Source organism: Pectinophora gossypiella, chromosome 5, assembly GCF_024362695.1.
Source record: "Pectinophora gossypiella chromosome 5, ilPecGoss1.1, whole genome shotgun sequence".
Classification (NCBI taxonomy): Eukaryota; Metazoa; Arthropoda; class Insecta; order Lepidoptera; family Gelechiidae; genus Pectinophora; species Pectinophora gossypiella.
Genome location: NC_065408.1, coordinates 1394536 through 1408597, shown reverse-complemented (window position 1 = coordinate 1408597; position 14062 = coordinate 1394536). Strand labels below are relative to the sequence as shown.

The following is a 14062-nucleotide window of genomic DNA, read 5'->3' as shown; positions in this document are numbered from 1 at the left end:
GATAAATATATTAATTTATAATAATCATCATATCATTTATCATCCAAAGCCGTGTCTGGCGACGGCGACTCCTAAATGTCTATCCCATAACAATTATAATAATAATAATAAGGGTTTCAACGAGAACTGTAACTGAGCTTTTCAATAAACATTATTATTATGTTTGTCATTTCCATATCTCGGGACTATGGAGTCCCGGACTTTTGGAAGGCGTGCGTGGGGCCGAAGCCAACGAGTTATTCGTCAACTCGTCCCATATGCCTACGGCCCATTTGGGACGAGTTGCAGAAAATCAAAATAAACAAAAAATTCATTCTGCAACTCGGCCCACGTTAGTATCGACATGATAAAATGTACAATCAGAAGCAAAAGTGTAAGGATAGAAATAATAAACAACTATGTGTTTGTTACAAATTATTTAATCATACCGATTTGTCACTGAATGAACATAATAATAAAAAATTACAAAAGTAATAATTATAAAGCAATAAACAGTTAAAAAAGATTTTCATCACAGAGTTTACACCATTTAAACACACAGTAATCAAATTCAAATCAAAGTCCAAAATTCGAAGCCAGAGTCACAGATTTCACAAAGGGATCGGAGTCCAAATTCAAAGCAACGGTAATATTTTTGAAGATGTTCCACAGGCACTGAATAACGTAGCACTTCACTTTTCCTGTCGGGAAGTAGAAAGCATACTAACCCTGTTTTTAAATCAATCATATCTATGTAATATTCCCTCTCCAAGAGCGGCACGTGCAAAGATAAGAGAAGGATCAACAAAGTAATTTTATTACTTTATTGTCTATAAAACATCACTGGACAACAAAAAAAACAAAAAATATTTTGCCGTCTCATTTTTCTATTCATAGGCCACCTGCATCATTTACTTCAAAAGCAAGCGCCACAACCATTGTTTGTTTTCGGCAAGTAACCAAAAGCCATAAATATCTATTGTATTCACTTGTACCTTTGATAAAATTTGTCCATACGTCGGTAAAATGAAACAATGAACTATTTTCGCAGAAAATCTTTAAATCTTTAAATTTTATAATATTAATATAATCAAAACAATGTTGATAAAAAAATCTTAAGAAGACAACAGTTTAAAGGAATACATTTTATATTAACACTTGTCTTGCTGACAGTACTCAACGTTGATGAGGTTTAAAGTTCCACACAGAAAATAAATGGGACGAGTTGCACAATAAAAATGACATTTTTTTCTGTTTTCTTCAACTCGTCCCAAATGGGCCGTAGGCATATGGGACGAGTTGACGAATAACTCAAGCCAACACGCAACAGAGGACCCTTAAGACAATTTAATCTAAATGTTGTGTGATACCAACCGGCGATTATCCCTGTATGCACTATGGAAGTGCACCCAAAGACAATCCCCGGTTCGTGTATACTATTATTATTTATAAAGTATACTTTTGGCGGCAAGGATGTGCTGCCGCCAAAGGATGTTTTCGGGGTATTATTTTTAAACAGCGAAGAAAACATCGTGAGGAAATCCACAATCCCGAGAAATGTGTTCCGGTATGTGACCTAACCTCTAGGGAGCTGGTTTACCCTTCGCGGGTTGGAAGGTCAAGACAGGCAGGCTTATGTAAAAATCCTGACCTGTCAAATCTTCAGATTAGGTAAGCGGACGCTGCGAAGGTCGGGGTAGCGGTAGGAAGATGATGATGCTTTAATTTATTTTCTGTATTCTAATGTCAACATGTAGTTGTCAACATCTTTCATCATGATGTCGAATGTCAGCCGCAGGGGAACGTGGTCCGCGCCTGCGCAGAATGGTGGGAGTACACGGAATGTGCGCAGGAGAGTGGATAGTAGTGTCTTCATTGCTAGCATTGCGAAGTGGTTGCCTGTAAGCATATAATAAAGAATACATAAGGATAAAAAAAAATGGCTCAAAGGCACTTTTTAAAAAAGAGCTTACTTTTATACGCGGGAATTTCAAATTGCTTTTTAAATTAGTTGCTTCAATGTGGTCTTTTTAGAGAGCAGGCCTTTCCAAAAAAAAAGACGCTTCGACTCAGTATGTCTCCGAAAACGACACGTCCCATAGAACAAAGTGGAAGAGAAATACAAAGAAGGCAGACTCCACTATCAAATGGAAATACGTAATAAATGCCAAGGGGAGAGGGAGAGAGAGAGAGAGGACGCGACCTTTTCAGACCCCTGGATGCTTTTGAAGACTGGAGAGATCACTCTGGACAGAGGCCTTTGTCTAATAGTAGGATACTATAAACTAGGAGAAAAAAACTAACCCAAACAGTTTCGTGGTCCGTAGCTGAAGGGCATGAACTGCGCGGGATGCGTGAGCGGCGTGAGGAACCTCTCCGGCCGGAACTGCTCCGCATCAGCGCCCCAGTACTCAGGGTTGCGGTGCAGCGCCCAGATGTTCACCAGGACACCACTACCGGCTGGAAGGACGATGCCTGAGGCTACAATAAAATTGTAGGTACGTAAGTGATTAAATTATTTTGAAAGAGGGCTTACTGCGTTTAAGTAACATTGTAATGCAGGTCCAATAGTAATCACTCATTAAGTACCTAATACCTAAATACTAGGTATAATACTAGGTCCGTGTTGCTTTATGAGTGAGTGCGCAGGCCGACTGCAACTAGTTTTTATAAAACTACCTGTCCTGTGAACATATAGGGTCGCAGAGGGGAACGCCTGCGAATAATGTCTACTCCCTTCCGTGTTGCTCTTTGAACAAATATCGACTAAGATGCAAGAAGATCCCTCCTTATCACAGGAAAATTAAAAATCTTACCATGGTCGGCTTTTTATCAAAAAAATACTTTTGTAAGTATGCAGTAAGTATTTTACGAACAGAATTGATAATATTGCAGCCTATCACATAAAATAGGTATACAAAGAAAATGACAGATATAACTTAAAATAAAATTAGATGGTATTTACAGGAATTAGCACCATTGCCGGTAAAGTGGCTATGGAATTTGAGAAGCAGTAGACCTATCGTACTTATCTGTTTGCAGGAGTAGGTATTTAGTAGTAAAAGAGAGTGGAGTTGAACCGATGACAGCGGTTCTCATACAAAATGCGCGTTAGGGCTTTTCCAACCTCTTACTTCTATTCCGTGGTTTTTATCACAAATCCGGGAAGGTAATACAGGAGAAGCTTCTTTGTTTTAATTAGCTCCCAGCATCAGGACTACTTACGTAATTTGACATCTTCTTCTACTTTTCTCAACACGACAGGAGCAGGTGGGTACAGTCTCAGAGATTCCTTCAACACTAGATCTAGGTACTGCAGTCTAGGCAGATCTTCAGCTGTCAAAGAACGCGTGGAGTCACCAAATACTTCTTTTAACCTATGAAACGTGAACAAAGAATTCAATGAGAAATACTAAGAATGCGCTAAGCCATAATAATGTGCGTACGTAAACTACTGTTTACATACATACATAGTACATACGTAAATAAGCACGAACCAGTTTACACGTAGATTTATCATTACAGAACCCCGTTACTGACTCCGTCGGCGTGGTCGACGATTTCCCTCATTCAGCGCTTATCGCTATCGACCCACTAGTGTCGATTAATTATTTCAAATATAATCCCGTAGTCACAGGTTCGCGCCCAACTGGGCACCCTCAGGGCTGTTGTCTTAAATTATGTACCGGGTGAGAGCCCGCAGTGCTCCCCATTTGTCCGGTCAAGTAGTTAATGCCATTTGCGACAAAAAAAAAACGTAGATTTATTGACAATCAGATGTAGTGGGTAGCCTTTAGTCTTTAGAAAAATCTCGTAGTTGCTCATTGCTCGTGCGGCGAATAATCTACCTCTATCTCTGTTGTTTGGCTACGCTCACCTTGGCCCTTCCAACTGCTTTCTTCTATTTCGTGGGTACCTACGTATCTTCCTACTTACTCGTCATAAACTTTCAGCTGTACATCCTGGTGTCTAGCCAGCATAAGCAGCGTGAAGCCAGCACCGGAGGCCGACGTGTCGTTACCAGCTATCATAAACGTCAGGGTCTCTTCTTGAAGCTCCAAGTCGGTGTACCCTTCACCTTCTGACGTCACTAGCATCAACTCAAGCACAGATCTGGCTGGAATATGGTAAGAAAGATTTTTTTTCTATGGATTCTCCGGGGCGTGGCAGACCGTTTAATCTAGGCGGATTATATTAAGTATCATTATTATGTCGCTTTACCGTGCGAGCGAGACTGTCAGTCCGCTAAGGTGTAAACCTTAGCTAAGTCACACCCCGGACACTTCATACAAACAACCTCGAGGAGCTCGGTCTGCGATTGTTGAAGTAAAGCAACTTTCGCAGAGGCCGGTCATAAGATGGGTGACCACAAAAACAAAAGTTTTCATCTCGAGCTCCTCTGTGCTTCGGAAGGCACGTTAAGCCGTTGGTCCCGGCTGCAATAGCAGTCGTTAATAATCATCAATCCGCACTGGGCCCGCGTGGTGGTTTAAGGCCCGATCTCCCTATCCATCCATAGGGAAGGGCCGTGCCCCAGCAGTGGGGACGTTAATGGGCTGATGATGGGGGAAGACCTAGCTCAGATGCTGGTGGGGAGCAGAGAGTTACCGTTCTACATGTTGGATGTTGCTAAACCTTGACTGTCACTAACTATTTGCTTCTGACTGTATCTACTTAGTAAGTTAGTGAGTGTAGGAATAGGATCATTTGCAACTTAGGCAGGCCCTCAGAGTATGTACATTCCAGTTACATTAACAGAAGAACATAATAATAATTATTATACTTACTGCGATTCCGGTCATCATTTCCGTCTTTTAGTTCCCTTATTCGTTTTCGTTTGTCACTTATCACCTGCAAAACGATTTTGTAAGTAAGTAGTATGACAATGATGCCGATTCTGATAAAAAGAAGTTGCTTTTACCCGACTACGCCAAAGCAAAAAAGAGGGTTATGTGTTTGACTTACATCTTCAATAAACGTGTACAAATACTCGACGAGTACTTTAAGCCTCTTAAAGCTGGGCAGGTTACGGTAGACCAGGTTGCTATGCAACCAGGGTGTGCAGACGCGGGTTGCAATCAGCTGACAACCCTCGGTGAGACCCTCCGAGAACGGGTTGTGAGGGTTTCTCTGTGCTTTTAAGTCTATGCCCAGGATTGTTTCTGTTACATGAGAATTTATTTATTATCATCATCATCATTTATTGCCAAAAATGGTCACTGTGGTCCTGTGGTACACCGGCTTGCTTTTCAAACGGAGAGTGCTGGTTCGAAACCCGGTACGGGTCTTGCAGTTCATTTATCTTAATAATAACCTTAATACTAACACAGTTACTAACATAGTACGACCTCCATGGTCCAGTGGTTGAGCGTTGGGCTCACGATCCGGAGGTCCCGGGTTCGAATCCGGCAACATATCACAAAAATCACTATTGAGTGATTGGAGTGATTGTCCAAAAGTAAAATGATCGGAGGGACGTTAAGCGCCGTTGGTCCCGGTTACTACTTACTGATGTGAGTAAGTAGTCGTTACTTGAGCCATGTCAGGGGGGCCTTTGGCGGCTCAATAATAACCCTGACACCAGGGTTGATGAGTTTGGTAATTCACCTCACAACCCATACGATAGAAGAAGGAGAATACTAACACAGTTGGCTCGATCATTATACGTAGACGGCGATACGGCTCACCACCAATCATATTGGTCTAATAGAAAGCTCAGTGAGGCAAAACTACTTAGTTCGTCTTGCTATGGATGTGCCTCAGGATAACCCAATGAAGGACTTTCCAGACTACATTCTTCAAAAACAATATAGATGGCGCTGTTACGGATTTTCGTTCGTTTAACCACCTTTTTTTATTTTTTTCATCTCGGGCTCCTCCGTGCTTCGGAAGGCACGTTAAGCCGTTGGTCCCGGCAGTCGTTAATAACCATCAATCCGCACTGGGCCCGCGTGATGGTTTAAGGCCCGATCTCCCTATCCATCCATAGGGAAGGCCCGTGCCCCAGCAATGGGGATGTTAATGGGCTGATGATGATGAACCTCCTAATTTCATGGATAACAGACATAGGCATTTTTTATCTTTATTTTTGGGTATACAACTAAGTACTTATAGATACCACAGACGATGTCCTGCGTACAAGCAGAGAGGTGTCTCCAGGCAGGGACGTCGCCTGGCTTTAGACAGTCAGCCATCACCTGAGACTGTCTCGCGAAGGAACTCACGAAACTATTCAGAATCTTTTTGCTGAAGTTTGACGCGAGCATCTTGCGGCGGCGACGCCAGATTTTTACTGGAAGTATTAAATTAAAATATTTTTACTTTATTAGAACTTAGTTATAAATACAACACTTTATGAGTTAGAATTCATGTTGCTTCAAAAAACCAGTTGCGAGCTCATTTCGAATCCTTATGCGGATATTCGTAGGATGTTACTATTCTGTATGATGTATTTTGTTTCAATACTTGTTTTGTAAGAAGCTAAAGTAGTTTATACCGGAACTTTTCCTATGTGTTTTTTTTAATTTGTGTGTTTGTGTATGTACTGTTGTTGATGCACCAGTTTTATACTTTTGCGAAAGAAAATTCCATTTGATATCAACTCGGAACGAACGAACGATGCGCCTCAGTGAGCTGAACCATCGTTCAGCCGGACGGACGGCCCTCAGCGTTCGTAACGATCAGTAACGTGTTCACTAACACCCTGTATTAGTATTCCTATAAACTCACAGCTCGCCAACAACGATAGACAGTGACGTCACGATATGTTTTGACGTCATATTTGGGAAGATAATCGCTCCCAGTCCAGCGTGCTTACCTGGGGCATAGATACTGCCATGTCCGATAGCGTCTTGCGTGAACTTCGTCAATTCATCCTTCTCTAAACATGTTTTCAGGATCAGTTCCGCAAGCACTGGGTCTGCAATCGCTGCAAGAGATTAAAATTTAAAAAAAATAAGTAATTAAAACGTTCACTCGACTCAGCCTCAGCTGAGCATTTTGGTATTTTAAGTTAACATTTACGTCGTCCACTTGAGGACTTACTCACTGGAGTCGAGCATATATATTATACTGCCAACAAAATAATACGAAATTAATGACGGCATGTCTTCCTGGGATAAACTCGAGCTATGGTTGAAGCGCTGTTTAAGAATGCCAATTTTGAGCTGAATTAGAGGAAGACCTTGGGGTCGTCTCAACTGACGGAGTCGAGGAAGGTTGCAAAAAAAAACACTTTTTTGGGGTTATGTATACGTTTTCACAATAAAATACCAGAATATATTTTAAATTTGTCAGAAAATAAATTTAAAGCTCATGTGAAGCTTACTTTATGTAAAAAAGGTTATTATAAGATTAATAATTACCTAAATGATAAAAATGCCTGGTATTAAATGTGTTCCTCTAGTTATTAAATAACTTGTAATGTACCCTCATTGATTTAAAATCTTAACACCTTGCGAAATGACGTAAATTCAAAAATGTTACATTGACCTTCAACAAGTTTATCCATGACAATTACGTTGAATAAATGATTCGAATTCTGATTCTGTTGGAGTTAACATCTTAGAATACGGCTGTTAGAGTTCATTCCTTGTGTTGTTATTCTTTTAGTGCTGAGACACGATCGACATAACTCACTGACCATAGGGGAGCAAACTACGAGTCATCAGAGAGTATTATCAGTTGACAAAAAACAAAAATTTAAAAACTATAAACCGACTACTAAATAATCACGCTATAAAAAGTATGAAACAAGAAAATAGGTAAGTATTATTATTATTAATATTAGCCTGTGTGATCCCACCCACTGCTGGGCAAAGGCTTCCCCCATGTCTTTCCAAGTATCCCGTTTCTGTGTGAGTCAAGCCAAAGTATCCGCCAGGCTAAAGTGGGACTGGGCTGGACACGTATGCCACATGCATCCGGAACGATGGGCAAAGATCATCACGCACTGGGACCACAGCACGGACACCATAGACGTGGTAGACCCCGGAAACGATGGCGCGATGATCTCGAAGATTATCTAAAAGACTGGACTAGATAGGTAAGTATATTTCTCTGAAATTCTTTCAAATAGTGATGTTTAGTAGATAGCCGTGGTCGTATGCCGTGGTTAGCAAATTTTTAGGACAGATTGGCATACGACCGTGGCTATCTTCTAACCACCACCGGACAATCAAGGCGCTTCTATTGACACCTCATATGTTAAATTCTGATAGCTGGTTTAGAAGTTAGATTGGAACATACGTGCATACACACATACATACAAAGTGGTCAAACATATAACCCTCCTTTTTGCTTCGCCAAAGTCGGATAAAAATGGCTTGCTACCACGCAATACCATATGTAGAACAAAATGAATATAACACAACATAAAATATTTAATAATAATTAGCTTACAGATATAAAAACGAGGGCCGAACCACGCCCCAAGAATGCCGCTCTGTTTAATTGTCTCACGACCAACCACTTCAATTCCTTTCATGCGGTCTGAAATAGGTAAATAAGTAGGTACATTAATTTCAAATGCTAATTTCCATTTTCATCAATTATTACATTTATTGTACATCCGAATTTGAATTCAGAACTAAATACTAAATCTAACACAATAATTGATGAACATGGAAATTAGCGACATAGGAGCCAAATTGGAGATGTCCTTAGAAAAGGTTTAATACGATCTACTCTGTACTGGTGTGTATGTATGAAACAATTGATGAATGTGGTGGAGGAAGCAAGAGAAGTGTGTCTGGATCGAAACAAATGGAATTCTATAGTCTCCGCTTATCCTGGTTGAAAATAGGCGTGAGTTTATGTATGTATGTATGTTTTATTCGGAAATCCGATGATTGAGGATAAAGATATTAGAAACATTGTATAGGTACAAATACAAATAATATTAAGTATTCTATATTCGCCTCTAACAGCGTAAATAACTTACCTAATCCGTTTCCAAAAAACACGTAAGATATACCTAGCAAGGGATATGACGTCAAATCATGTTTCAACCGTCTTCCAATTTCAAAAAATCTTTTATTTTCCACCAAAACCAAATAGACAATACAATAGTTAAAAGGAACAATAATAACATTTTTAATTTTATCCCCAATATAAGATTCAAGAAATTGCAAAATAACAACAGAAAACTTATTTTATATAAGTACCCGGAACAAAATCTACACGCGAAATAAGTACATGGCAAAAATCGGTAGGCGACCTACCTCATATCGCGATTCGATACAGATTTACATTATCGGCAACGGTCATGCGATCTAATAAATTGTTTGGTAAATCGCCAGATCTGTCTAGCGATATCGCTAATTTGATAACAGTCACGCACGATGCCAGGTGATCCTTGTCTGGGGCATTGTGTTTCAAAGAAAGGGCTGGTATTATGTAGTTTTTGATGCGAGTGGAGGAGGCTAAAGTGGTGTATTAGAATCGTGTAGATAAGTGGAACAAACGGGAAATAGGGGTCTCCTTATCGTGGGGGTTGTGAAGTGGATTACCAACCTCATCAACCCTGGTGTCAGGGTTACTATTGAGCCGCCAAAGGCCCTTGACATCTTTTATCTTTGTTTTTGGGTTTAAATGACGACCATTTTTAATACACCCAGGCACAATTACATCATCCACCCATCATTATTCTGATCAAAATAAAGAGAAGCAATATAGGTAACAACAACATTCTATACATGATGTGATCCAAACATCAAACAACAATTATTTTTATATACGCTTATGCCATTGCATTGTAATTTGTAATAATTATGTACCCGAGTTATGGGAAATTACATACATAATATATATAAACTCATGTCTTTTTCCCACCGGGGTAAGCAGAGACTACAGAATTCCATTTGCTTCGATCCTGACACACTTCTCTTGCTTCCTCCACATTCACCAATCGCTTCATACACGCACGCCGGTTCAGAGTAGATCGTATTAAACCTTTTCTAAGGACATCTCCAATTTGGTCAATGTAAGTCCTTCTCGGTTTATGAGAAAATAGAATAGTTAAAGCTGTAAAGTCATTCGACATCGCACTAATCGTGTCGCGCAGTGAGGAAGCTCGTGTTTTTGTTTTTAGTGGAAATTAACAAGCCATTGTGTTCTTGCTACCTTAAGGATAGAACCCATTGGAACAAATCTGAATAAGTAACGGTACTGTGTAAAACAAATGCCTATGTTTAAACCGCAATGTTTAAAGTCTGCTTTCAAGCTGGACTGGGAGCGAATGAGGGGCGTTTCAGGCTACATTTCTCAAAAACAATATAGATGGCGCTGTACGGTCACGAGTACTAATATGTATACACTTTGATACCATCATCATCAACAGCCTATATGTATACGTCCCAATGCTGGGCACAGGCCTCCCCTCAATCAACCGGAGGGGGTATGGAGCATACTCCACCACGCTGCTCCACTGAGGGTTGGTAGAGGTGTTTTTACGGCTAATAGCCGGGACCAACGGCTTAACGTGCCCTCCGAAGCACGGAATCATCTTAGTTTTTCGGACAATCATGTGATTCAAGCCCGAAAAGTCCTTACCAAACAAAGGACATTCTCACAAAGTGATTTCGACAATGTCCCCATCGGGAATCGAACCCGGACCTCCAGATCGTGAGCCTAACGCTCTAACCACACTTTGATACCATGTCACAATAACTTTTTTAACAAATCAAATCGTAAGTCTCATTAAATGCCACATATGATAGTGCGACAGGGTTCTAAAGTGGGTACATGATATTGCTGATGACTGTACAGATTTTCCTTTGTTTAAACTTCTAATTTCATGGATAAGATAGATAGATAGATCGTTTATTTGCATGAACACAGTACAATGGTCTTAATAAGTAATATGTATGTCCTTAGTGTATTCAGCCTGCTTGCAGGCGTGCAAATATTAATTTACAATAAAAAGTATAATACAAATTTAGCTTGAAACAATATAATTGGCATGCACTCAACCGACATATGTATCTTTTATAATTCTTTTTAGATATAAATGATGACCCTTTTTATTACACCCAGTTATTCTGAACAAAATAAAGAGAAGGAATAAGGCAGCAACATAATTCTATACATATATTATGCTTCTGTCATTTATATGCCAATTATAATCAGAAATCAGAATCATTTATTCAACGTAATTATCATGGATCAACTTGTTGAAGGTCAATGTAACATTTTTGAATTTACGTCATTTCGCAAGGTGTTATGGCTGAGGAGAAGAAATGACAAGAAACTGCAACAGCAACACATCTTTTTAAAAACCAATGAGGATTATACATTACAAGTTATTTAATAACTAGAGGAACACATTCAATACCAGACATTTTTATCATTTAGGTAGTCATTAATCTTATAATAAGCTTTTTTACATAAAGTAAGCTTCACGTGAGCTTTAAATTTATTTTCTGACAAATTTAAAATATTATCTGGTATTTTATTGTAAAAACGTATACATAACCCCAAAAAAGATGAATTAATTTACTTAATCTAGAATTTTGAATAGCAATTTTATGTTTATTTCTTGTATTGTAAGTATGCCTTCCACAGTTTCTCGGAAAGAGAGATAAGTTTTTACGTACATAATTAATACGTATATACGTAATATATGTTACCTAAATTCTCATCATTACTGAGGTACATAATTATATTTATAAATAACTAGCTTTTGCCCGCGACTTCGTTCGGGTGGCGTGTTATAAAAGAGAGGTCTTTGTGTGTGTGGGAGTGCATGTCAAATTTCAAGCATCTAACTTATGCAGTTTAGATTTTTTCATACAACATATTTTTCCCGCTAACTCCCATTTTTCAAAATACAGCCATAACTAAACTTTATATTTACTAAGGTATGCATGCATGCTGGATTGAAAACATCTACTCGTATCTTACGCGGTTTAGATTTTTTCATACAAATGTTTTTTTCCCGCTAACTCCCGTTCCCTTGGGAATTTTGCAATATCCTGTAGCAACTAAGCTTTAAGTTTACTAAGGTGCCTGCATGCCAAATTTCAAGCGTCTAACTTAAGTGGTTTAGATTTTTCATACAAAAGGATTTTCCCGCTAATTCCCGTTCCTGTGAGAATTTCGGGAATTGCTTTTTTAACGCACCTCTACGGTACCTAAGCTAGTCCCTTCCAAATTTCAAGTGCCTACGTTTAGCCGTTTAGGCTGTGCGTTGATGTCAGTCAGTCAGTTTCTCCTTTTATATATTTAGATTATAATGATGATAATTTAGGTAATTATCACGTTAAATCTGGACAGCGACACCTATATTATTTTAGGGGAACGTAGTCTATAAAGCCCCTCATTAAAATCAGGTGTTCAGCTGCCTGTTCTCCTGGGCGTTGTCGTAAAAACCGACAGTGGGGCTGTGTTATTACTAGTGATGTTCCGAATATCCGTATCCGTATCCGCGGATATCCGAGATAAAATAAAAATCTGTATCCGTATCCGTGTCCGTTACTTTTCACGCGGATCTTTTACGGATCTTTTAAGGTGATTAAGTAGATTATTAAATAAAAAGGCTATAAAATTCCGTTCAGATTGTTTTTATTTCTTAAAATCAAATTATTTATATTGCAAACATTTAGATAGATAGATCTTTATAATGAAAGCAAGATAAAATATCACTTTTGTAACAATGAAATAACTAAAACTTTAATCTTTTTGTTTAAGAAAATAAAGATCCGTATCCGTATCCGCGGATCTTTACACTAAATATCCGTATTCAGATCCGTATCCGCGGATATACATTTTTAACGATCCGGCACATCGCTAGTTATTACATGGGTATGTACCCATGAGCGATGAGCGATCACCTGTCTGTTGTTGCGACTGCTAGCTGTTTCTGATTACATTTAGCTCTGCCTACCCCTTTAGGGATAACGAACGTGAATTACGCATTTATGTTGTCTAGTATACTACACTTTTTCATATTCTTGTTATTTTAAAGATTTTTCTAATAAATCTGAAACAAAAATCAACATTGAGTGTGTGCCTTATATACCCAGTTTGACCTGTTTTGTTATTTTTATGTATCTTTTTTATTATTTTGAGAATCAAACATATTAATGAACTGTCTTTCTATTAAGGCGATGGGTTTATTCTTTCGAATGCGTTGCACCTACGGTCAATGACCGACTTTACCAACACATTTACTTCGTTTTCGTTGAGATAATAAGTAGTTAACCAAAGCTAGAAAATTACTGATTTTTTTTTTACCTTAAACGCAGTCGGCACTGATAGTTATGGTTGTAAGATTAAGCGGCCCATTGCCATAAAATTAAAAAAAAAAAACATACAAATAATCAGTTGGTTACATAGAGCGACGTGGGTTTCCGCGGGCCAGAGTACTCTAAGGTTGATTATGAGAACCTCATTTGATGTAAAACCTGTTTTTAGATTATAAACTAGAGATGCGCGTATTTGTTTGGTATTTGCCATATTCGGCACCAAAACTGAATATTCGTTTTCTTCTATTCTGTGGCACCACGGAATCATCTTTTCAGTATAGTTTTTAGTAGTTCAAATGAGAAAAGAAAGAAAATAAAGCCTTTTTCAGAAAATAACCAAATAATATGACAGATAAATAAACTGACCTGGCGAATATTTTTATAAAACAAGATATACATAACATAACATAACAAATATTTTATTGCACAAACAGGAAAAAACAAAATACAAAACAAAAGAGAAATAGAATTAGTACAATAGGCGGCCTTATTGCTAAGTAGCAATCTCTTCCAGGCAACCTTTAAGTATAGGAGATATTGAATATTATGTAATTTAGCGGGATAGTGCAGCATGGGAATACTTGTACATATAAAAATACACTTTCGACTACATAATAATAATACACATAATTATAATTGTTATAATAAATAAATATCACTACTTAAACTACTACATATACTATGGAAGAAAGGAGTAGATAGATTATGAAGATGAAGAGGAAATAGAGGTAAGGAAATGCGCCTTGACTTTCCCTTTAAAGGACTCCAATGACGAAGCTCTCCTAATGCTTTCAGGCAGAGAATTCCACAAACGGACAGCTTGCACCGTGAAAGACTTG

General features: G+C 38.6%; 1 protein-coding gene across 1 annotated transcript; it reads right to left on the bottom strand.

Moving 5' to 3' along the window:
- Positions 1–1699: 1699 nt before the first annotated feature.
- LOC126366620 (cytochrome P450 4C1-like) lies at positions 1700–9011 on the bottom strand. The gene is made up of 10 exons (XM_050009801.1): positions 8921–9011; positions 8380–8469; positions 6797–6907; positions 6098–6271; positions 4945–5141; positions 4767–4830; positions 3916–4096; positions 3205–3356; positions 2284–2460; positions 1700–1878 (listed from the first exon to the last, which is right to left on the bottom strand). Exons 2-10 carry the CDS (start codon positions 8462–8464, stop codon positions 1706–1708), a joined length of 1314 nt encoding a protein of 437 aa, XP_049865758.1. The 5' UTR covers positions 8465–8469; positions 8921–9011; the 3' UTR covers positions 1700–1705.
- Positions 9012–14062: the final 5051 nt, after the last annotated feature.